This window comes from Procambarus clarkii, chromosome 89 (assembly GCF_040958095.1).
Source record: "Procambarus clarkii isolate CNS0578487 chromosome 89, FALCON_Pclarkii_2.0, whole genome shotgun sequence".
In the NCBI taxonomy this organism is placed as follows: domain Eukaryota; kingdom Metazoa; phylum Arthropoda; class Malacostraca; order Decapoda; family Cambaridae; genus Procambarus; species Procambarus clarkii.
The window spans coordinates 7458828-7483120 of record NC_091238.1 but is presented as its reverse complement, the minus strand read 5'-3'; the positions used below and the strand labels follow the sequence as shown (position 1 = coordinate 7483120).

The following is a 24293-nucleotide window of genomic DNA, read 5'->3' as shown; positions in this document are numbered from 1 at the left end:
TCAAGCTACTAAACACCACCCATCAAAACAATAGGTCATGCCATACCAACACACCTGCCAATGCACACACTTTTGAAGTTGCTCTATTCTATTGGAGCATTGATAGTGAAGATCTATAACCACTACTGAACTGGTGGTGTTCTTTATGCAGCTCTTATAAGGCTTCTCACATAGTGGGAGAGGTCAACTCCAGCCTAGGAAGTATAAAAATCATAACATACCTTGACAGTGGACAAGGCTTGAGGTTTCAGTCCGATATTTTTAGCGTGCTCAGCAAATCGTAATGTATTCGTTGTCTCATACTTGTTGAAGTCTGCGGGGTTCACACAAGCAATCATTGCAGTTTGGCAGTTTCCACTAAGAGAATCTTTAAGAAGTCTTGTCAATATAGAGTCCCTGAAAATATGAAAAAACATATCTAATATCATCAATACCGTTTCACACTAACATGGGTTAAAGATATGCACACATGATTATTAAATTCGCAATAATACCCAAAGACATGCATATCAAAACTGAAGAAGGTCCAGATATTATCACCATACCATATTCATTAAACATGCTTAACCTGTTGGCCGAGAGCGGTGGTCAGGCCCCCCTGGTCGTGGGGATTCAGTACTAAGTAAGTAAGTAATTATCAAAAGAAGGCACCAAACCGGGAAGGCTATGTAGCACCATCAAATACGCAAAATAATCAGAGGGCGCTAAATATCACCAAGGATGCCAATACGAGAACAAAAACGCATAAGGCGAACGATATCAAAAGTATCCGAGTCACCAAGAATTCTATCGAGGGACAGGTGACCGCGAGGGGCGGTCGGAAAGCAAGACACACGCTCGTCCTGGAAGTCAGGACATTCAAGAAGGACATGCACGACCGTAAGAGGGACAATGCAACTAGGACAATAAGGAGCAGGGCGGCGCTCCATCAAGTGACCATGGGTGAAGCGAGTATGGCCAATACGCAACCTCGCCAGAGCTGTTTCCCACCGCCGGTTACGGTGGAAGGAGGACGGCCACGAGGAAACACAACATTTAAGAGTACGTAGCTTGTTACCAGTAACAGACAACCAAGAAGCCTGCCAACGGGTAAGGACTGAGGAATGGATAACCGGGTAAAAGTCGGAATACGGAATGCCTTTACGAGAGATGGGACAAGAGCGGACAGCTTCCTTAGCGGCAGCATCCGCACGCTCATTTAAAGACACGCCAATATGGCTGGGAACCCAACAAAACTCAACCGACTTAAATTTACTGTGAACGAGAAACAGCCAATGCTGGATCTCGACAACTACTGGATGAACTGGATTAAAGCACCCGAGAGCCATGAGGGCACTACGAGAGTCAACAACAACCACAAAGGAAGACTGACAACGAGAAAGCAGGAGACGAAGAGCATAGAGAATAGCATAAAGTTCCGCTGTAAAGATGCTAGTCTCCGGAGGCAAGCGACACATATAAGTGCGATCAGGAAAAACAACAGAGTAGCCAACACCGTCCGCTGACTTAGACCCATCGGTGAAGACAGAAACGGAGCGGGAGTGAGAAGAAAAGTGCTCGAGGAAAAGGCGTTTCAGAACCGTAGGAGGGGTAAAAGCTTTAGTGATACGAGTTAAGGATGTACAAAACCGCGGAAGAGGGACCCTCCACGGGGGCAAAGAAGGAACAACACGAGGAGAAACATCAGAAATACGAACGGAGAGAGAATCCTGTAGGCGAGATAACCGGACAGAAAGAGGGAGGTGGTGAAGAGGAACAGGAACCGCAGGAGGGGTAAAAGTTAAAGCACGACAGAGGCGAGAGGAAGGATGTTGCAAGGACCGCGCAAGATAGCGAAGACAGTAGCGATCACGGCGGTCCTGGAGAGACAGGGAGCCAGTGTCAACATACAAGCTAAGGACGGGAGTCGAACGAAAGGCACCAGAACTGAGGCGCAACCCAGTATGGTGCAAAGCATCAAGACGGCGAAGAGTAGAAGGAGAAGCAGACGAGTAAGCAGGGCAACCATAATCGAGCTTAGACAGGACGAGAGAGGAATGTAAAGCAAGGAGAGTGCGCCTATCTGCCCCCCAAGAAGTATGGGACAAGACCCGAAGGAGGGTAAGGGCCTTAGAGCACTCAACACGGAGGTAAGAGATATGGGGAGACCAAGACAAACGAGTGTCAAGGAATAACCCCAAAAGCTTCGCGGAATCTTTGTATTCAAGGGGATGACCATAAAGTGACAAAGAGGGACGAAGAACAACCCGTTTCCGCGTAAAAGTCATGGCACAAGTCTTAGAAGTAGAGAACTTGAAGCCATGACCTGTGGCCCAAGACGACACGGCATCAATTGCAAGTTGAAGCCGGCGTTGAAGGAGAGGCGAATCATCACCCTGACAACAAAGGGTAAGATCATCGACATAGAGAGCGGAGAAGACACCAGAAGGAAGAGAGGAAAGAAGACCATTGAGGGCAACCAGAAAAAGAGTAGTGCTCAGAACACTACCCTGGGGCACACCTTCGTATTGCTGAAAAGAGGGAGACAGAGCGGTACCAAGGCGCACCCGAAAGGAACGACGAGAGAGGAAGCTGCGGAGAAAGAGAGGGAGATGACCACGAAGGCCAAAAGAATGAAGTTGAGATAGGATATGATAACGCCAAGTGGTGTCGTAAGCCTTTTCTAGGTCAAAAAGGACGGCAACAACGGAGGTCTTCGCAGCAAAAGCAGTACGAATATAGACCTCCAAGTTCACCAGGACATCTGTCGTGCTGCGGCACTTGCGGAAACCAAATTGAGAAGGGGAGAGGAGGTGATGGTGTTCCAGGAACCACATCAGACGAACGTTAACCATACGTTCAAAGAGTTTGCAGACACAACTTGTGAGAGCAATAGGGCGAAAGTCCTTAGGGGAAGTACCCAGAGACCCCGGTTTGCGAACAGGGAGGACAACGGCATCGAGCCAGTCCTCAGGGACTGACGACGACTCCCAGATCCGATTATACAGACTCAGTAAATACTGAGACGTGCTCGGAGGGAGATGGCGAAGCATCTCATAATGAATACCATCGGAGCCCGCCGCCGTAGAACCGCAGAGGGCCAGGGCAGAACGAAGTTCAGAGAGAGAGAAGGGATCATTATAGGGAAGCTGAAGATGAGTGCAGAAATCTAAAGGACGAGACTCAAGGACAGGTTTACGAAGAAGGAAAGATTGGGGAAGATGAAGACCAGAGCTAACAGAAGAAAAGTGGGAACCCAGTTCGGAAGCGACCTGCAACGGGTCCGCCACAAGAGTACCATGGAGGTGAAGGACCGGTGAAACATCGGGAACGAACTTACCCGCTATCTTGCGGATACGCTTCCAGATCTGGGCCAGAGGGGTTTCGGACGTAATTGTCGAGACATAAGATGCCCAACATTCACGTTTAGCCGTACGGATGGCCCTACGGGCCACCGCACTCGCTTTCCGAAAGAAAAGAAAAGAATCGGTCGTCTGCCTACGGCGGTGCTTCTTCCAGGCTGCACGCTTACAGCGGACAGCCCGAGCACAGTCCGCATTCCACCAGGGAACGCACTTCCGTGGACCCCGAGAGGAAGAGCGAGGAATAGAGCGGAGGGCAGCGTCGAAGACAGTGTCATGAAAAAGGAGGAGAGCGCGAGAGAGGGGCAGAAGGGAGAGGTCAGAGAGAGTAGCACTGAGGGAAAATAGAGTCCAGTCCGCCTTAGCAAACTGCCACCTAGGGAAAGAGAGGGAAGGGCGAAAAGAGAAAAAGGAAACAAGGATGGGGAAATGATCACTTCCATGGAGGTCATCAAGAACCTGCCACGTGAAATCTAAGTAAAGAGAAGAAGAGCAGAGAGAAAGATCAAGACAAGAAAGGGTGCGAGTTCGAGAGTCCAAATGAGTGGGCTCACCAGAATTCAGAAGAGACAGGGAAGAAGAGAGGAGAAACGGCTCAAGGAGGCGACCCCGGGTATTCGTCAGAACGTCACCCCAAAGAGAATGACGACAATTGAAGTCACCCAGCAGGAGCACAGGCTCCGGCAAGGAGTCTAGGAGGTGTTTCAAATCAGGAAGAGAGAGCGGGACACTCGGGGGGAGATAAATGGAACAAACTGTGTACCATTTCCCCACAAAGATACGAGCAGCAGAACAATGGAGAGGCGAAGGAAAAAGTAAAGGAACAAAGGGAACATCAGCCCGAATCAAGAGAGCAGAAGAATTAGAAGCCCCAGCAATGGCTGGGGGGGGGGGGAAGAGAAAGGAATAGCCACGAAAACGACCAGGACGAGCACCAAGCATTGGCTCCTGGAGACAGACACAAAGGGGCGAAAACCGCGAAACCAGAAGTTGGAGTTCGAGGAAATTGGCGTAATAACCTCGAACGTTCCATTGAAGAATGGACAACGACGAGAAGAGAAAGGACAAAAACAGAGAACAAGGAAGAAACAAAGGCGAAAGACCAACAGAGCACGTTAAAGAATATCAGGGTCGGGACCAGGGTCAGTAAAGTCAGGGTTAGGGGGCATGGGTAAACTGAGCAAAGACGGAGGGAAGGAAACGGGAGAACAGATCAGAGGTGGGCGGGCAGGGTCCGGAGGAGGAGGAGGAGGAGGAGGAGGAGGGGACAACGGATAGGAGCAGTCAAGGACAGCAGCAGGAAGAGGGGGAGTAGAAAGAGAGGAGCGCACCCCAGCAAGAGCAGCAACCGAAAGGGAAGCAGGGGCCAAAGAAACCTCCATAGCAGGAACAGGGGGCGCAAGCACTGAAACGGGAGGGGAAGGAGCAACAGAGCCAGAAGGAGGAGCTGAGGAAGAAAGCGAAGCCTTCTTACCCGCCGGGGAAGAGGAAGGAGAGGAGCCAGGCTTACGCTTCTGACTTAAAGAGACCGGTGTCCCAGCAACTACGTACCGGGCAACGGATTCCAGTGTCTCAACAGGAGAAGCCGAACGAGAGCACACACGACGGCCGTTAGGAGAGCGATGGACATCCGCCCGCACCGACAGGCGGCGGGGAGAGCCGATAGATGGAGGAAGAGGATGGGAAGGAGGATCGGAGGGGGACGAGGAAGAAGACACAGAAGACACGACAGACCGGGTAGAAGGAAGGGGAACCCCAGACAGAGGACCAGGAGGAGGATCCGTCGGGAGAGAACCCAAAGGGACAGAGGAGGGGGCAGTGGGCGCATCAGGGTCCAAGGCCCGGAAACGGTTGTGAGTCTGAGGAAGGCGGGAAGGACGAGGAGAGGAAGAGCGCAACACGCGAGCATAAGAGACATTAGCATAAGGCGGGAGCCGGCGAACCTGGCGCCTCGCCTCAGGAAAAGATAAACGCTCCCGGTGCTTCAAGTTGAGGACGGCTGCCTCAAGCTTGTAATGGACACGCGCACGGGAGAAGGTAGGATGGGCCTCACCGCAGTTGAGGCAACGAGCCTGGGGAGAAGTGCACTCCGACTTAGAGTGACCTTCGCCACCACACAAAGGACAGAGAGAGACAGTCCCGGAGCAGCGGAGGGCACCATGCCCAAACCTCCAGCACTTGTTGCAGAGCCGAGGAGAAGGAATGTACTCCTGGACAGAGCACCTGGCACCAGCAAGAATGACAGAGGGTGGAAGGGTCCTACCATCAAAGGTAATCTTCACAACCCGGAGGGGTTGACGGCGACTACCACGAGGGGGACGAGTAAACGTGTCCACCTGGAGAATAGAGTGGCCTTGGGCAGTGAGGATATGTCGAATATCGTCGTGGCAGTCGCGCAGGTCCCGAACACCGGCCGCAACATGGGGCGGGAGCAAAATAGTGCCAACACTGGCATTCAACTGAACGTTCTTCGAGACCCGAACGGGGGTCTCGCCAAGGCAGGATAAGGCAGCCAAGCGGGAAGCAGCATCCTGAGAAGGAGCAGCAACGACACGTGTACCGAGACGAGTGGGGTTGAAAGTAATGGAGGCATCCACGGAATCAATGAGATGTCGATGGAGGGAGAAATCGTCAGGAGGCGCAGAATCAAGAGGGAGGAGATCAAAATATTTGGCCCACGAAGCGGGACCAAACAAGGCTTGATAGGTAGCAGAACTGGAAGGAAACGAGCGAGGGCGGCCGTGACGAGGACGGCGGTGAGAACCCCCAGAGAGAGAGGGGTTAAAAGGCGCAGTAGTTACAACTAGAGAAGGAGCCGCGCCAGGGGACGAGGTAGTCACCACTGGGGGCTTGGGGCTCGACCCAACCACAGAGGAGGGAGGGGAGCCAGAGGAAGGAGTCAGAGAGGCCAAAGGAGGAGCAAGGTCGGGGCCCAATGCAGCGGAGGCTACAGAGCCCGGTCTTCCAATACGGACCGACTCGGGGGCTTGGTCGCCCACCCCACGAGCCTGAGAAGGTAAACCAGAAGAAGCCGAAGCAGGGGTAATCATCTTGACGAAAGAAAGGATTCACTCACGAATGTGCCCCCACACCCACCATGGAGCCACAATTAGAGGCAGGACACCCAACAAGAAGCTATCGCCGATCTTGTCGGGGCCTCCTAGGGGTGCGTCGCGAGTATACGCCCCACAAACGCCACCTTAAGAAACCGACAGTCCGTCGAGATCGGGTTCAGTGACGAAGTGGGGATTGACAATAAAAGGTTCCCCTCGCTCTCGACGTCGGGTACTGCAGTTCTACGGGTGCATGAGTATGCCTCCTCAAGCACCCGGGCGGCAAAATAGAAGAAGTCCAAGGGAAGAACCAGAACGAGCAAAAGGTCGGTAGGAAACGGCAAGCAGATAGGAGAAGAGGGGGGAGAAAAACGAAACAGAAGGAAAAGGAAAAGATGCTCAGCAGAATTGGAGAGGACGGCAGCAGGAGCACAAGGCTAGAAAAGGACAGAGGACTGTCCCAAGGAGCATCACACTCCGGCAGCCGCCCACTAAGCCCCCACACGGCGACAACGAGCTGAGCGGGGAGGGGGATTCAGTACTAAGAAGTTTCTAGCTAGTTTGAAAGAGGCCCTTGTTTCATGCAACTCTGCAACTCTCTTACAGAGTTGCTTGGCAGGTTCAAGGTTTCACTTTCTGTGAACCTTCCAGTTGTCTAAAATGTTTTGCCAACTTTCCGGATGCTTTCCCTGTGGTGTGGCGGAGTGTCACTCGCTCCCTGCACCTCTAAAGGTACCTAGATTGTGGCTCCATCCTCAGTAGGCCAAACATATTTCCTGACTGATGTGACCCACCAGTATGGAGCCATCTCAGCAAGATGGCTTCCAGTAACCACCATGGGGCTCCCCAGAAAGGCAGATAAAATGCAAAAAATCAAGACACTCGCAGAAAAATAGTTTTGACAGAACACCAAACAAAACTCAAAATTATTCAAACAAGCAAATTATCACCTTGCTGCTTTCCCCCTGCAGTGCTAGTCTACCAGGGGTCTGGGGCCACCCAGCCCATTACACTCCTCTGGTGCTAAAACCTCTCACTAGTTCATTTTCCTCAGTAACTGGTTTTCTGTTGTCATAGTTAAGCATTGGCTTTCCTAAATAATTACTTTTTGTGCATACTTTATCAGTCGAGTCTCTTGTATTTTAATCGACTTGAGTTGTGGTTTTAGAATTAGCATCCCTGGTATGCTGTTTAGCAAAGGTTATAAGCAAACACTTATCTTCTCTGATGCTGGCAATTCCTCCCTCAGGTGAACTAGTTTTAAACTTTTTCCATATCTCAGGTGGTGCAATATGCAAGGCTCGGCTGAACAATTGTTCCATGAGCACTTGTGAATTGTAATGTCCTTGTGAGCTTTCCTCACTCCACCACGGCCAGCAACTTTGGTATGTAGCCCCAGTAAGCCAATTTTTGTATTTTATATAGTCTGGAAAAATTAAGCTAAAAACCAAACTTAAATATTCTTAGGCCTAGTATAGCACATGTATGCACTATATTAGGCTTAAGATGGCTAGGTTTCATTAGCATCAAATAGAAAACTTTCAGTCTGTTCAAATTCAATAATACAAAAGTCTACTTTCTCCTGAGCCATCACGACATTTGTACTATCAGCCACATAATTACTATAAGCATATACTGCCATTTTAGAAGGCAAGGCTGTGTTATTACCAATACAATATTTTGTGGTGCTTGGTTAAAGTATCTAGTGAAGCTATAATGTACTGTCATGTACTTTTGTACACAACATTATAACTTTTTGTGGCTGGGAGGATTCAACTAAATATTCAATCACGACTACTGTACATATCCAATCACGACTGGAACCTAAGTACAGTACGTGTAATCAGATTGGAGGAATGTCTAAGAGTACTAAAATTGTATCATACCTGTAAGGAACATGAACAACTGTTATGCTGCTTAGTGCAGACAGAACCTTTCCTAGTGTTAGCAAGCCTTTATTAATGTTGACACCTTCAGTAAACTCCTGTCCCGACGTCTGTGCTCGGCCAACACCCTCCGCTCCAGCTAGGTCGACGAGCTTGAGGCATCCACAATGCTTGCCATTCTGCAATGATCCCCCAAAAAAAGAAAGCATTGAATGTAAAGAAATCCCCTTTACTGGGCATACTCAGTAGCTCAACAGTGGTTCCGATTCCACAGAGACAGCCACACAATTACCATGTTTAGCCATTTTCACTTAATTCTATGACAGGTTCACCAAAATAAGACAAGAGAAGGAAGGATAAGTACACATCTTTCTAGATTGCCAAAAAGCTTTTCATGCAATTCCTCACAAGAGACCATTGCACAAAGTGCAGAGACAAGCAGGGATAACAGAAAGACACTGGACAGAATACGGGAGAGAATTATCACAATATAGCACCAAGCCATAATGACTATATAGACCTTGGAAGGGATTAGGATAAGGATTTGGGATGGAAAGGGGAAGAGGAATGGTGCCCACCCACTTCGACAGTTGGAGATTGAACATCGACCTTCATGAAGCGAGACCGTCGCTCTACCGTCCAGCCCAAGTGGCTGGGCAACTGGGTATAGGAATATTTGAACAAGATGTCCTGGGATCATTACTCGTTTTAATTTATGTAAATGATCTTGCAGAGGAAGTGAGCTCATACATGTTGATGTTTACAAATAATGCCAAGTTAATGAGAAGAGTAAGAAGTGAAGAGGACTGTAGGGTGCTGCAAGAAAATTTTGGCAAACTTCAGGAGTAGATAAATGGTTATTGGAATTCAGTTCAAATAAGTGTAAATTAATGAAAATAGGTAGAATGGATGAGAACTGTATTTAATTACATCATAAGGAAAAGAAAATTAAACAATAAGAGAAATAGACATTGGAGTAGACAATCCCAACATTAACACCAAAAGCTCATGTTGAGAGGATAACATCAAAAGCATGTGGGAAGTTACCAAACATAAGACGATCATTTAAGAATCAAAACAAGGAGGCTTTCAAGTCCATACACACTGCTTACATGAAACAATAACTAAGTATACCAACATGGAATACCCACCTTGTTAAGCATAAAGACAAGCTTGAGAGTTTAGAGGTTTGCAAGTAGGTTGGTACCAGAATTCAGAGGCCTCACCTATGAGGACAGGATGAGAAAACTCAGCCTCACAACTTTAGGAGATAAGAAACAGAGGGGATATGATAACTATGTAAAAGATCTTTAGGGAAAATAAAGTGGATAACGGAAGGCTATTTAAACTAAACTAATTAGAGGTAGGACAAGGGGGGGATAAGAATGGAAGCTGCACATGCAATAGAGTCGAAGAGATGTCAGGAAGTTCTCATTCCAGGTAACGATGGTCGGCAAGTGGAATGCATCGAAGGAAGAGATTGTTGAAGCAATTCCATCCACAACTTTTAAGACAAAATATGATGAAAATGGTAATGATTAAAAAGATAATTAGCACAGCAGGAATAAACAGCTAGGTGGCAGGGCATAAAGAGCTAGATCTCACTCCTCCATCGTCACTGATAGGTAAACACTGATAGGCAAGTTAAGCACCAAGCTTCTGGAATTGTGCAGGCCTACTGAACAACACTGGCTTTAGTACCAGAGACAGCCAGCTACCAGACTTCTGGACTTGTACGAGCCTACCCATCACCGGGACCATAATCTGGTGTGCTCGGAGACAAAAGAAGCAGAGATCTAAACAACCCGATAACGAAATAAAATGACCAGATGATACCATGCAGGCAAAGCAAAACAAGTTATGTATCTTGATGAAAGAAAGGAAAGACAGAACTAAGGAATGCAGTATTTTGCTTGATGCCAACAAATCAAGCACTAGTATACCAGTGAGCAAGCAGAGGGCAGCTCAGGTCACCCCAGGGTTCCACCTGCCTCCCCAACTAACACACTGCCCAAAGCCCCCACGGGGAAGTAGGGTTTAAAGGGGGGCAGGTATGGGGAGCTACCAAGGCAACTTGAAAGGGGAAGAAGAAACCTTCACCCAAAAAAAAGCAAGACAGTGCCAAGGCCAACCAACAAACAAAGCAAGACAGTGCCAAGGCCAACCAGTAAGAAGCAGCAGTAGAGTATAGTACTGGGCATAACTGACATTTCACAAATAGCCACAACAGAGAGGACATATAAGAAAAACACTTACTTTTAATGTGAGGTATATAATAGCATGGGAGCGTGAAGAATGCTGATTCATCGTCGTTGATCCGACACTTCGTAATTTATTCCCCTTTTCTAGAAATATTAGCCCTTCCTCAATGCTTTTTATTTCCTTCTCCATCATTCCAACTGCTGACATACCTTTGATGCAATTTAAGAAATAAATTGTACCACTGTTAAATTGTCATAGAAAAATAATCATATATTACACAAGCCAGAACAGCACAGCACTTTGAATTTGGAAGCAAACTTTAAAGAGAATACACTAAACAAAACTTTGAATGTTTGCTATACAGTGGTGTACGGCAGGTGTGGCACGTGCCTCGGGCGCCACTTGAAGGCGATGCCACAAACAGGTCCATTAAAGTCAGACTAACAGTCCTAGGATGGTAAAAAACTAATTTTTTTTTCATATGTATGATCTGTCTATGATTATCACGGGCAAGAAGCACTGCACAGTGTTAAACCACTGCAGTAGTTTAACAAATGCTCCCCAATGCTACCTCATTATACAGCCATTACAATATCAGACGATCCTAAAAATAAAATAAATCGGCCAGGGCTTACCTTGAAGAGGGGGAGAAAAAGACAAAGAACAGACACAGCTACTCAGCAACAAGGTGAATCAACCAAGAGACATTTACCAAGCAGCCAGCATCCTGTTATAGCACCAAAAATCTCCCACCTGAATATTCACCATGGAAGACATTGACAAAGAAGGCTAACAAGAGCCATTAAGTTGCACACAAGAGCATAAGGATAAGCCTCAGGATGGCTAAACCAGACGATATGTCAAACCATCAGGAAAAAGCAAGCCAGAGAACAAGTGACCAACATCACAGGATTAACAAACAGTGCATCCACATGAGCTCCTGTGGAGTATGCAAAAATGACAGCACCTCCAATGGAGCAGGGCACGATGCACCTCCAATGGGGCCTGGCACGACCCACCTCCAATGGGGCCGGGCACAATCCACCTCCAATGGGGCAGGGCATGATGCACCTCCAATGGGGCAGGGCACAACCCACCTTAAATGGGGCAGGGCACGACCCACCTCCAATGGGTCCGGGCACGACGCACCTCTAATGGGGCAGGGCATGACCCACCTCCAATGGGGCAGGGCACGACCCACCTCCAATGGGGCAGGGCACGACGCACCTCCAATGAGACCGGGTACGACGCACCTCCAATGGGGCCAGGCATGATGCACCTCCAATGGGGCCGAACACGGCCCACCTCCAATGAGGCAGGGCACGACGCACCTCCAATGGGGCCGGGTACAACTCACTTCTACTGGGGCCGAGTATGATGCACCTCCAATGGGGCAGGGCACGACCCACCTCCAATGGGACAGGGCACGATGCACCTCCAATGGGGCCGGGCACGATGCACTGTAATTGGCCAGCCAGAGGTGAAAGAAAGCCTGCCATCTTAAAGGAAGGGGATGAACATACATCAACCACAAATGCCAATAAGATGAACTGGGCCATGGCTGAATGGTTAGAGGTAACAGTGTAAGCATCAACAGGCCATCTAATGAGATCCAAGCTAGAAAAAACAACCACTGGAACAGACAGGAGAAAATGGCTGAAGAAGCAGGAGGCAATAGGCCTGTCAATCCACCCTATACTGCTCCAACGAAAGCTATAAATGTGACAAAACTAGTCATCTGGTCCCCTTACAGGTGACTATAAACCAGCCCTGTTGATCAAGACAAAGGAGAAGCCCCAGACCAGAGGAAAAGATACAGAAAATTCCACTGACACCAGTAAAAATAAAAATGCCTCCACACCACCCTAGCAGGGGGGAGGGGGACTAATTCCACAAAGTGAATGGATCCACCCGTGAATACCCAAATGTCTTCCATAGCCAACGGAATGATTCACCCACTGACCACTACTTTGAAATCAGACAAACAGGAGAGAACATACACAAACCCACCTACACACTCAGAACATGAAACCGCACGGAGTTATAATACAAAGTTAAGGAGCGATTGCATAAAATATGATCATTTATTTCAAATAATTAAAACAAACTTTTACAAATGGACAAATGTCACAACATTAAGACTGACTAAATTAGCAAAGAAGTTTCAGTAAAAACTCACATGATAAACTATGAAATACAGTAATTAACGTTTACATAATAGGCCTTACATGGTTACTGTCCAACCTTACTACAGATTTAGATGAACAAATATTCCTACCACAAATATTACGATTCACCATCATAATCCTACCTCCATCAGTTGCAGGTTTTGTTTCCAGAGACACTCTGGTTGGGCCCAAGAGGTCAAAGATGGCCTCATTGTAGACCTCCATCATCGAGATCTTGAGACTCCGCGAACCCTCAGTTCCCATGTCTTGTGACGGCTGATGATTCTCATCCTTGCCAAGGAGAGCCTGCATTGCTCTTTGTAAAATGCCTTCACCCTCCTGTAAGCAGTGTTGTGATATCAGCACCAATACTAAACAAATCTTACATAAACCTGCATGTCATAGATAGTATTAATATAAAGTAATTAAAGGTTTAGTATATACTAAACTTAATTTTAGCCTCCATTTTATCTTATCAATTAGGCAAATATGAGAAGTGAAACTAATGACAAAAAACTCACTATAGGAAAATTAACCCAGTTCATAAGACAAACTTAAATACAAATAAAATTAACCTTTGCAATACAGGGATTTGTGCCCATGGTGAATGTCTTTCCTGATCCAGTTTGGCCATATGCGAAAACTGTCGCATTGTGACCACTCTCTACTTTGGCCACCAGAGGTGCCACTGCCGTCCTATATACTTCATCTTGTGAGCAACTGTCTTGAAATACATCATCATACTTGAATATTTTATCAGCCCCATCAACCACTACCTGAAAAATTAAAAAAAAATTATTAATCAAATGAGGGACAGCACATATTATAAAACATCATGCCCCTCACTATATAACACAATGCCCGTCAAACACACACCGAAACTACGAAGTTGGTACAACGTTCGAACAAGTTTTAACACCTCCTAACCGGTTATAACAACCCATATAGCAAGTTGTAACAACGTTCTAGTACGTCATAAACACGTTAAGCCAAGATGTAACAACTTTATTATAAGTTGTAACAAGTGGAAAATAGAGACAGTTTCGGTTTGTGTTTCCAGGGCGTACATATGCACCTCCATCATCTGGATTGTTGTACAGCATAACATTCTACACCTGATCCAGATTTGCATGATATTTGAGTTTTTTTTTTAGAAATCTTCCCTTTTCTGTTTATCCAGAAATATTTGAATTTTTTTTTAGTAAAAATATGTGCAGGACATTACTTTGCCTAATGATTGGAATTTCACAAGGATCCACTTGAAATCTGGACTTTTTTCTGAAACATTCAACATTTGGAAGGAAGATCCAGTGGTTAAATTCAGTCCGAAGTATCGAGGAATCTGTTGTAAGATCCGGATTTAGGTGGTATATAGGGATACTGTATTTACATTGATCACACCACTGGAGAATGCTGAGAAATCTTTAAAACTATAATGATTCAGAAATGTTTTTATTAATTACGTTCCAGAATGCAGAATGAGGGTAAGGATACAAGTGGAACCTCGGAACTCTTAACTTAATTGGTTCCAGAAGGCCGTTAAAGTGCCAATCTGTTTGTATCCACGGCCTCCTAATAGGAGGCAAGGAGGCCTTACCATGTATGTATGCTAAGGATACTACAAGAATCTTGTATACCTAATATAATCGATAGCTTATACATTACAGTATTCAGATACCTGCTTGTCAGAGGGATAAATATCCAAGATGTTTTTTGCTCCATTTTCTAATTCTTGTTGAAGAAGAGGACGTGTACGCACGTACACCATCACCAATGTACAGGCAGTGCCGCCAACACCAGCAGACACCTGCAGGTTTCTAGGTGTCATAAACATGCTCCTGAAAAGTTTAAACAAAGAGATCTAATTGTCAGAAGACCGACAGGTTTCATATCAGCTATAAATATATTTCATATTACAGTGCAGCAGGATTGTTTTAAGGGGACAAAACAAAAAAAAATATTCATCCACATATGATATATACTGTAGTATAAAATGTTAAAAAAGTCAACGTTATTTGGCATCAGTGTTGTGAAAATTACATCCCAATATGCTAAGAAATGGATTTTATATGAAATAAAAAAATAGTGTGCAACTGGTACTGATAACAATAACACCTAGTTAGTGGAATTCATATTAATGCAGTGATAAAGAAATGCAGCACTTGTCCGACACACAGAGGAGAAGAGTAGTAGTAGTAGTAGTAGTAGTAGTAGTAGTAGTAAGGATGAGTGGGTATGCAACTAGTGCCTTCTAGGATGGCCGATTGCCACCTAGACGACAAAATTTCACAAATAATAATGAGTAAGTACTGTATTTTACTACTGTAGTACTGTAAATACTGTTTGCTGTATTTTATTATATATCATATAAATAACTTTCCCAATGCCAATATTTCTTGTCCTCCATTTTTTTGGGGGGGGGGGGGGGGGGAGATTTCTCCTTTGTTTCTTATTTGATTTTGTTGTGGCTTCTACATCTTGGAGAATGCATACCCGTCACTAAGTATGTGCAGTGTGAATGAAATTGGTCAACATGTAATTCAGCCACAGGTGGCAGAATTTGACTTAATTTTTTTGGGCCAATTTTTTCACAGATTTCAAACTATTTTCTTTGTCTCATTAGGTTGTTTTGCTGAATGGGGACCAGATTAGGGCTTTATCAGCTATTTAAAGTATACTTGTATATCCCCTAACCCATTATAATTACAGTATACCTATATTTTGTTTTTTGAAGTTATTTTTTCTTACATTGACCTACAACTTTCACATACCTGTATTGTATTTCAGTACAAATGATTCGTCAATTATAGTACAGTATCTCTAAAATAGGAATTTCAACTTTGAGTCAGCATCAAAAAGTCCTTTTTTGACCAATTATCATCATTTTCACACAGTGTGCAAAGCTGTCTCTTCTAAAATGTCGTTACATGTATTTTTCATAAATGCCAAACTTTTGGAGTTGCATAATAAATGAACTAAACTAAAACTAACTAAAACTGTCCTTTACATTTTAACGTCGATTTGAAAATCTGAAATTTTCATTTTTTTATAAATATTATATATATTTGTTTCTTGGTTCTCATGTTACGTTGGTGATCATTTAGAAAAAGTTGGAGCATTTGCCATGTAGATTATGCAAAACAAAAATTGAAGGGGTTTGAGGAAGTTTGAGAAACATTTTACATCCCCTTAATTTAATATAAGAACTATATACAGTATTAAATTTCCATTAAAATCATTTCACAAACTTTGCATAGTAATATTATATTTCTTTACTTGGCAAGTGCTATTAAGGTGCTGTAAATTAACTGAAAACCACCATGATTACCTTCATATACATTATTTTTATTGATTTATTTATTTATATACAAGAAGGTACATTGGGTGTGTGAGAGTACATAACATTGTTTTTACAGTCTTACAAAGCCATTAACATGCAGTGTTTCAGGCAGGTCCTTAAACTAACATATGTTAATATGAAGAGATACATTGTGGCAAAATTTAAGTTCAACATAACTACAATATAAATTGACAGGGGGGATGATTGCACTGGTAAAGATGCATGTCTTAAGCACTAGTACTAATATTAGGGGAAGTGGGTAGCACAAGACAGTGGGAGTTTGAAGCACAGTTATCTTGAACTCTTCTCGAGTTATCTTGAGATATTTCGGGGCTTTTTAGTGTCCCCGCGGCCCAGTCCTCGACCAGGCCTCCACCCCCAGGAAGCAGCCCGTGACAGCTGACTAACTCCCAGGTACCTATTTTACTGCTAGTTAACAGGGGCATAGGGTGAAAGAAACTCTGCCCATTGTTTCTCGCCGGCGCCCGGGATCGAACCCGGGACCACAGGATCACAAGTCCAGCGTGCTGTCCACTCGGCCGACCCTCCCTCCGGCTCACAGGCTAGGAAACTTTGAGGATGAAATTAAGTACTCTTTGGTTTTACTTTTGAATAAGGCATAGATTGGAAAAAAAATTTGACTTATTAATTTAATTTTATTAATTTCATTTTTTCATGTCATTAGAGAGTGAGTGATATAGACTGGGTGCTTTTATTTGCATGGAGTGTTTACACAGATTTAATTTGACTCTGGGGACATCAAAGATATTTACCTGTGGTGGTGCTTATAGGTTCTATTACATCTGTCATGGAAGAGTTTCAGATCAGGATTAGCATTCAGGAACAACGATTTGTACGTGTAAATAGCACAAGAGAATGTATGGCGCGAATGAATGTGTGATTTACTTCCAAATAAAATGTAGTACTGTAGGTCTTTACTATGTTAAATGAAACCAAGCCCCAGGGATAATCATGAGTACCTTCGACTTAAAGAAAAAGCAGGCAGTTATGCAACTGTATAAATCTCTGGTACATTATTGTACTTGGATTACATAATTACACTTCAATTATTGTATCGAAGCACGGAGACCTCATGTTCAGGACAGCTGCTCTGGAGAAGGTGCAACACCAGGCAACAAAAATTTCTCCAGATCGAGGTAAGTCAACTCTCGTACCAGGAACGGTTGAGGGCCACAGGGTTAACAACACTTCAAGCCAGGCATGACAGGGCGGATCTCAGTGAAACGTTCAAAATACTGAACAATTTGGAGGAATGTTCATTCTGATCATTCTTCAAAAGGTCAATTATAATCAGGGTACTGTGGTCAAATTGTCCACACATGTTTCACACAACTCATTTTCCAATTCTTAATTGTATATACAGTATTAAGCTGGAATTGGGCTAGACTGGGGTGGGGTGGGTTAGGTTAGGGTTGACATTGTACCAGACACCTCACTCATGGATTTAAAAACCAGCACAATATGACGCAAGCCCCGCTAAGTCCAGCCCCAGCCCAGCCTAGCCCAGCCCCCAGCCCAACCCCAGCCCTCAGCCCAACCCCAGCCCTCAGCCCAACCCCAGCCCAGCCCTAGCCCAGCCCCCAGCCCTCAGCCTAACCCCAACCCCAGCCCCCAGCCCAGCCCAGCCCCAGCCCAACCCCAACCTCCAGCCTAACCCCAACCCCAGCCCAGCCCCAGCCCCCAACCCAGCCCCAGCCCCAGCCCACACAGCCTGGCCGCATATGGGTCCCTTCACCACGAGGATTCATGCTATGTAACTTAACATTTTTATAAATTTTGCAAGTATTTACCTACTTATTAGTTTCTTAAATTAAGGACCTGCCAGAAACGCTGCGCGTACTAGTGGCTTTACAAGAGTGTAAATACTATGCTATGTATCCTCACAATCCCAATGTACCTTGTATATATATATATATAAATAAATAAATAAATAAATAAGAGAGAGGCAGCTGCGTCAAATCACCTGCGAGGCTGCCCCAGCACCAGCACTGTCAGCGATGGTGCCCTTCACTGTGCCCCTGGGGCCACGTGGGACGGCTACTACCAGGACACAGGTACCCAGGCACTCCACCACCACCAGCAGGAACAGTAACAACAGCAGGAACAGTAACAACAGCAGTACCAGCAGCAGCAGTAGCAGCGAGGGGGCCGTTGGGAAGTGTTTGAACTGTGAGCGGCGGCCGCTCCTGCTGCCACCTCCCGGAGCTCCAGCGATGCTTCCTCTCACTTCAGCCTGTCCTCCAAACAAAGATCCAAAAGTGATTCCATGCACCCACCAAACCCCCTGTTTATGAATGAAAAGCGGTTTACACACGACTCACAACTGCTGACGTTCGAACATATCCGGAACAAGTGTTTCACTGACGAATTTTGTTTGAATCACCACGCTATAAATGCTTCACCCACGTACTACAAATACAAATAATCGCCAACAGAACCTAAACACCTAACCTAACCTAACCTATGCCTATATATGCACAATATGCTAATATATTATAATATTAATTTATACTTGAGAAAATTCCCGTTTTGAATGAACAGCATATTAAAATTTATGAATGCGTCTGTGGGGTCGACCGCTGGATATAATGGACTTGAGTCGAGGACGGGTTGCTCACTTCCTCAAACTCGCGTCCTCAACAAACAACAGTCACAAACCTTACTATAAAAGTAGCCAAATCATGTGTTTTTTTCAGCAACTGATTTGTTTTTCAGAGTACACCCCCAGCTTATTGTAATATTAGTCGAATAGAGTAGTCCGAATTGTATTTGTGCTGCTTTTTCGGCCATGTTCCTCCCTTTTTATCTTTTTTTTTTATTTTGTTCTCAACTCATTTTACTCTTTATGCTCAATTAGTATTAAGCTTTAGTCATTTAAGTTTTTCATGCCCGAAACGCTTTGCGTAATAGTGGCTTTAGGCATTGTATGTACTAGCCCTATCTATTAATCCATCACTCTTTGTACAATATCTTGTATGTATGTACCTTACCTAAATAAACATTTGATTTGATTAGTAAGTAATAGAGCTGTTCAATTGGGCTATAAGTAGCCCAAATATGGTCTCTTTGTAGCCCAAATTGGGTCTGTAAGTAGCCCAATCTACCTGGCCCTCCCGTCAATGTACCCTTTGTACCTGAATTTACCTGGTACTCTCACCTACTTCACAATGTACTATGTATATACCATGAACTATTTCAAAATGTACCGTTTGTACAGTGAAGTTCTTATGTATTGCATTATATGTACGGTGAAGTACTTCAAAATGTACAATTTCTACAGTGAAGTACAGTACAGTACTAGCTACTTTATTTATTTATTTATTTATGCATATACAAGAATGTACATTGGGAATGTGAGGATACATAATATGGTAATTACAGTCTTGTAAAGCCACTAGTACGCACAGCGTTTCGGGCAGTACCATATCACAGTACTTCAAAATGTACTGTGATATGTACTTCAGAATATATTGTTTGAACCATGAAGTACATCAGAATGTACTCCTTGTACCGTGAGGTACTTCAAAATGTACCGTTTGCACAATAGTACTCCAAAAAGTACCGTTTGTAGCGAGAAGCACTTCAGAATGTACTTGGTACCGTGAAGTACTTCAAAATGTACCGTTTGTATGTGAAGTGCTCCAAAATATCCTGTTTGTACAGTGAAGTACTTCAATATGTACCGTGAAGTACTTCAGAATGCACTGCTTGTACCGTGACGTACTTCAAAATGTACCGTTTGTACCATGAAGTACTTCAGAATGCACTGCTTGTACCGTGACGTACTTCAAAATGTACCGTGATAATTGACTGTGTCAGGGGACAGGCAGCCAGTGTATACATGCATGCAAGAGAACTCTGGCTTGTAACTTATTTTGTTTGTATGTACATTTACCTAAATAAACTATTATTATTATTACTATAGTTCATAAAGAAGGCGAGACAGTTGACAAACAATGACAAACCAATATCAAATCTACCGATACTATCAAAAATATTTGAAACAATTATTTACAAGCAACTACAGATATTATATGGGAGGAATTTTATAGAAACTGGTAAAAATAATTATAATATAATATTTCCATGATTTAGTGCTTATCCCTTTGAAAGTAGTAAATTTATTAGTTAGTCAAAGTTAATTTATTTTTGTATTGAGGCAAGTATTTTTCCCCTGATTCCATGTATGACTAATCCTCTGAGATGGGAATACTGTATTACAGTCAGTCAGGTGCAGTCACAGTGAGATGTGTTAGCTGGAGCTCCGATTCTAATAACATCATTATTGCAATAATGGAAGGATTAGTAAAAGATTTGGTGAGTCTGGTTGGAGCTCTGAGAGCAGAGATGGATTCCCTGCGGGAGGAGGTACGACGGCTGAGACTTCGGGAGGAAACGAAGGAGGAGGCCGGTGTTGACGGGACCTCATTAAGAAGGACTGACGGGACCAGTATTAAGAAGTCCTCGTCTTGGCAAGTTGTGAAAGACAGGGGTCTTAAGAAGACCTTGGCAAAACCGACAACTAATAGCCTACACCTAAGGACTTTTAACGCATTTGACGTATTAGAGGACGAGTGCTGTGTTGAACCTGTTGTTCAACGAGGTGGCAAAGACAAAGTAACGAGGAGCATTGAAGCCCAGGTCCCTCAAACTGCTCGAAAGGAAAAGGGAGAATCGAAGCAAATTTTGGTTGTGGGAGATTCCCAGGTGAGGTATTTAGACAGAACGTTTTGTGCCAGAGATAGGGGGAACAGATTAAGGGTTTGCTATCCGGGAGCTGGAATTGGTGATATTGTTGGAAACATGAATGATACTATGACAGGAAATGGGAACAAACCCATTATTTGTATTAGTGCAGGGGGTAATGATGTTGGACGAGTTAGGAGTGAGGAACTAATACAGAGATTCAGGACAGTCATTGAATTAGTTAGGAGCAAGGGAGGAATCCCGATCATATGTGGCATTCTTCCAAGAAAGGGAGTAGGAAATGAATGGATGTCGAGGGCAATTGGGGTCAATTGCCGGCTGGAAAGATATTGCAAATCAAATGCAATATCTTTCATAGACAACTGGCAACACTTCTATGGAAGAAATGGAATGTATGCTCGTGATGGGGTGCATCTATCGAGAGCTGGGGTTGTTGCTGTTGCGAACTCGTTGGAAGAAGTGGTTAGACGTGTTTGTTTGGGTTTAAACTGTTAGCTGATAGAGGTATGGGAATTGATTTGGAGGAAGGAGATAATAAAAGTACGTGTTTGTTTGAGAAAGGAATTGGCAAAATGATCAGGGAAAGAGAAGGGCCTCAAAATAACAATTCACTTAAGGTATATTACACTAACAGTAGAAGTCTAAGAAATAAAATTAACGAATTAAATGCTCTTGTCTGCACAGAAAAAAATAGATATTATTGCACTTGCCGAAACGTGGATGAATGTAGAAAATAGAGAACTATTAGCTGAATATGAAATAAATGGATTTAAACTATTTCACACAGATAGATATATTAGACGAGGAGGGGGAGTAGCCATATATGTTAGGGGCAATTTGAAATGTAGTCTCAAAGAGGGAATCAAAACTGAGCCACACACAGAAACTATTTGGATAGAATTATACGAAAAAGCAAATAATATTATAATAGGAGTTATATATAGGCCACCAAATTTAGACAGAATGGAAGCAAAGCATCTATGGGATGAAATATCTAGGGCATCTAGATCTAACAGTATTTACGTCATGGGTGACTTTAATTTTAGTGGAATAAACTGGTTGAACAAAACAGGGAATAGTGAAGCAGAAGATTTTCTAGAATTAATTGACGATTGCTTTCTTACGCAACACATTAAGGAACCAACACGGGAAAATAATATTTTAGATTTAGTGTTAACTAACAGGGAAACACAAATTAATGACAGCGAAATAGGGAGTGAGCTAGGGAACAGTGATCACAAAGAAATCAGATTTAGCATAGAATGGATTAGACCTGTAGGAGAAAATTCTGTTACAGTGCCAGATTTTCGAAAAGCTGATTTTAATAGCCTAAGAATTTTTTGGGGTCAAATTGATTGGAAAGTCTTGGGTATGGGGTGTGGGCCGGTCTTGGAGCGAGACATGAACCCAGCGATAGGTGACGTAAATGGGGATTTCGATGTGGATTCAATATATAACTTATTTAAGAATATTCTAAACAAAGCACAGGAACGTAGTATACCATACAAATTGAATAGATCGAATACTAATGACCCAAAGTGGATAACAAAGAATTTGAAGAACCTTATAGGTAAAAAGAGAGCTTCGTACAAAAGGATTAAAAATGGGGAGGTCACTTTAGAACAGGAATTCGTACAACTGGTTAGAAATGTTAAAAAAGAGATAAGGAAAGCAAAAAGAAACTATGAAGTTCGCATAGCAGGGCAAGCAAAGACAAATCCTAAAGGGTTTTTTCAGTTATATCGTACTAAGACTAGGGAAAGGATAGGTCCATTAAAAACTGAGACAGGTCAAATAACAGATAGTGATGAAGAGATGAGTAGTATTTTTAATAAATATTTTGTATCTGTATTTACTAAAGAGGAACTTAACAATATGCCTTCAGCCGAACAAGTCTATGTGGGTGGGGACGAGGACAGGTTGACTAGTTTAACAGTTACCAGGGAGGATGTTCTTAAACAAATAGTAAAACTCAAACCAAACAAATCCCCAGGGCCGGATGAAGTGTTTGCCAGGGTGCTTAAAGAATGCAAAGAGGAGCTTTGTGACCCACTGTCAACCATATTTAATAAATCAATAGAGTCAGGCAGAGTGCCAGAGTTTTGGAAAGTTGCTAATGTGATACCAGTTTTTAAGAAAGGAGATAGATCACTTGCATCTAACTATCGACCAATTAGCCTAACGTCTATTGTGGGAAAGTTACTCGAATCTATAATAGCAAATAAAATTCGTCTTCATCTTGAAAAACATAAATTAATAATTGAGTCGCAACATGGTTTTATAAATGGCCGTTCATGTTTAACAAATTTGTTATCTTTTTATTCTAGCATTGTTGAGGCAGTTGATAGTGGTAAGGATTGCGATGTTGTGTACCTTGACTTTAGCAAAGCTTTTGATACAGTGCCACATGAAAGACTGATTAAAAAGTTAGAGTCTCATGGTATTGGGGGTGCTATATTAAGCTGGATTAGGGCATGGCTATACCAAAGGAAACAGAGAGTTAGTATAAATGGAGTCAAGTCAGAGTGGGAAAATGTTGTAAGTGGGGTGCCTCAGGGCTCTGTCCTGGGTCCTCTGTTGTTTATAATATATATAAATGATTTAGATTCAGGTTTGAGTAGCAACATTTGCAAATTTGCCGATGATACGAAAATCGGTAGGGAAATTAATTCGGAGGAGGACTCACTATCACTTCAAGTTGATCTAGATAGGGTTTTAAAATGGTCGAAGGATTGGCAAATGCAGTTTAATGCTGATAAATGTAAAGTTCTGAGGTTAGGTAATGATGATAGGGTTACAAGATACGAGCTAGATGGTGTTGAGATTGCGAAATCGAATTGCGAAAGGGATCTGGGAGTTATGATTAGTAAGAATTTAAAACAAAAGGATCAATGCATAAATGTTCGTAATAAGGCAAATCGGACACTTGGATTTATTAATCGCAGCGTTAGTAACAAGACACCTGGTGTAGTTCTCAATCTATATCTTGCTCTAGTTAGGCCCCATTTAGATTATGCAGTTCAATTTTGGTCGCCATATTATAGAATGTATATAAATTCACTTAAACGTGTCCAGCGTAGGATGACTAAGTTAATTCGCCAAATTAGAAATCTTTCATATGAAGAAAGATTAACAAAGCTTAAGTTGCATTCACTGGAAAGGCGAAGAGTTAGGGGTGACATGATAGAGGTTTACAAGTGGGTGAATGGACATAACAAAGGGGATATTAATAGGGTATTAAAAGTATCAACACAAGACAGAACACGAAACAATGGGTATAAATTGGATACGTTTAGATTTAGGAAAGACTTGGGTAAATACTGGTTCAGTAACAGGGTTGTTGATTTGTGGAACCAATTGCCGCGTAACATTGTGGAGGTGGGGTCCCTCGATTGTTTCAAGCATGGGTTGGACATGTATATGAGTGGGATTGGGTGGTTATAAATAGGAGCTGCCTCGTATGGGCCAACAGGCCTTCTGCAGTTGCCTTTGTTCTTATGTTCTTATGTTCTTATTAGATGAACTTATAGCTAGGTTTTTGATCTATATTGTGTAATCTTTCATATAGATAGCAA

General features: G+C 43.6%; 1 protein-coding gene across 2 annotated transcripts in view; it reads right to left on the bottom strand.

Annotated features, from left to right (window-relative positions):
* The window catches only part of LOC138359139 (chromosome-associated kinesin KIF4A-like), a 34269-nt gene extending 16006 nt beyond the window's left edge, over positions 1–18263 (bottom strand). The window contains exons 1-7 of one of the 2 annotated variants that reach the window (XM_069317892.1): positions 17975–18263; positions 14329–14488; positions 13226–13426; positions 12794–12989; positions 10537–10691; positions 8281–8459; positions 222–396 (exon numbers count right to left, since the gene is read on the bottom strand). In XM_069317892.1, the coding sequence (XP_069173993.1) occupies positions 222–396; positions 8281–8459; positions 10537–10691; positions 12794–12989; positions 13226–13426; positions 14329–14484 (1062 nt within the window). In that variant the 5' untranslated portion in view covers positions 14485–14488; positions 17975–18263. The remainder of the gene's footprint in view (positions 1–221; positions 397–8280; positions 8460–10536; positions 10692–12793; positions 12990–13225; positions 13427–14328; positions 14489–17974) is intronic. The other variant, XM_069317893.1, reaches the window with a different exon arrangement.
* Positions 18264–24293: the final 6030 nt, after the last annotated feature.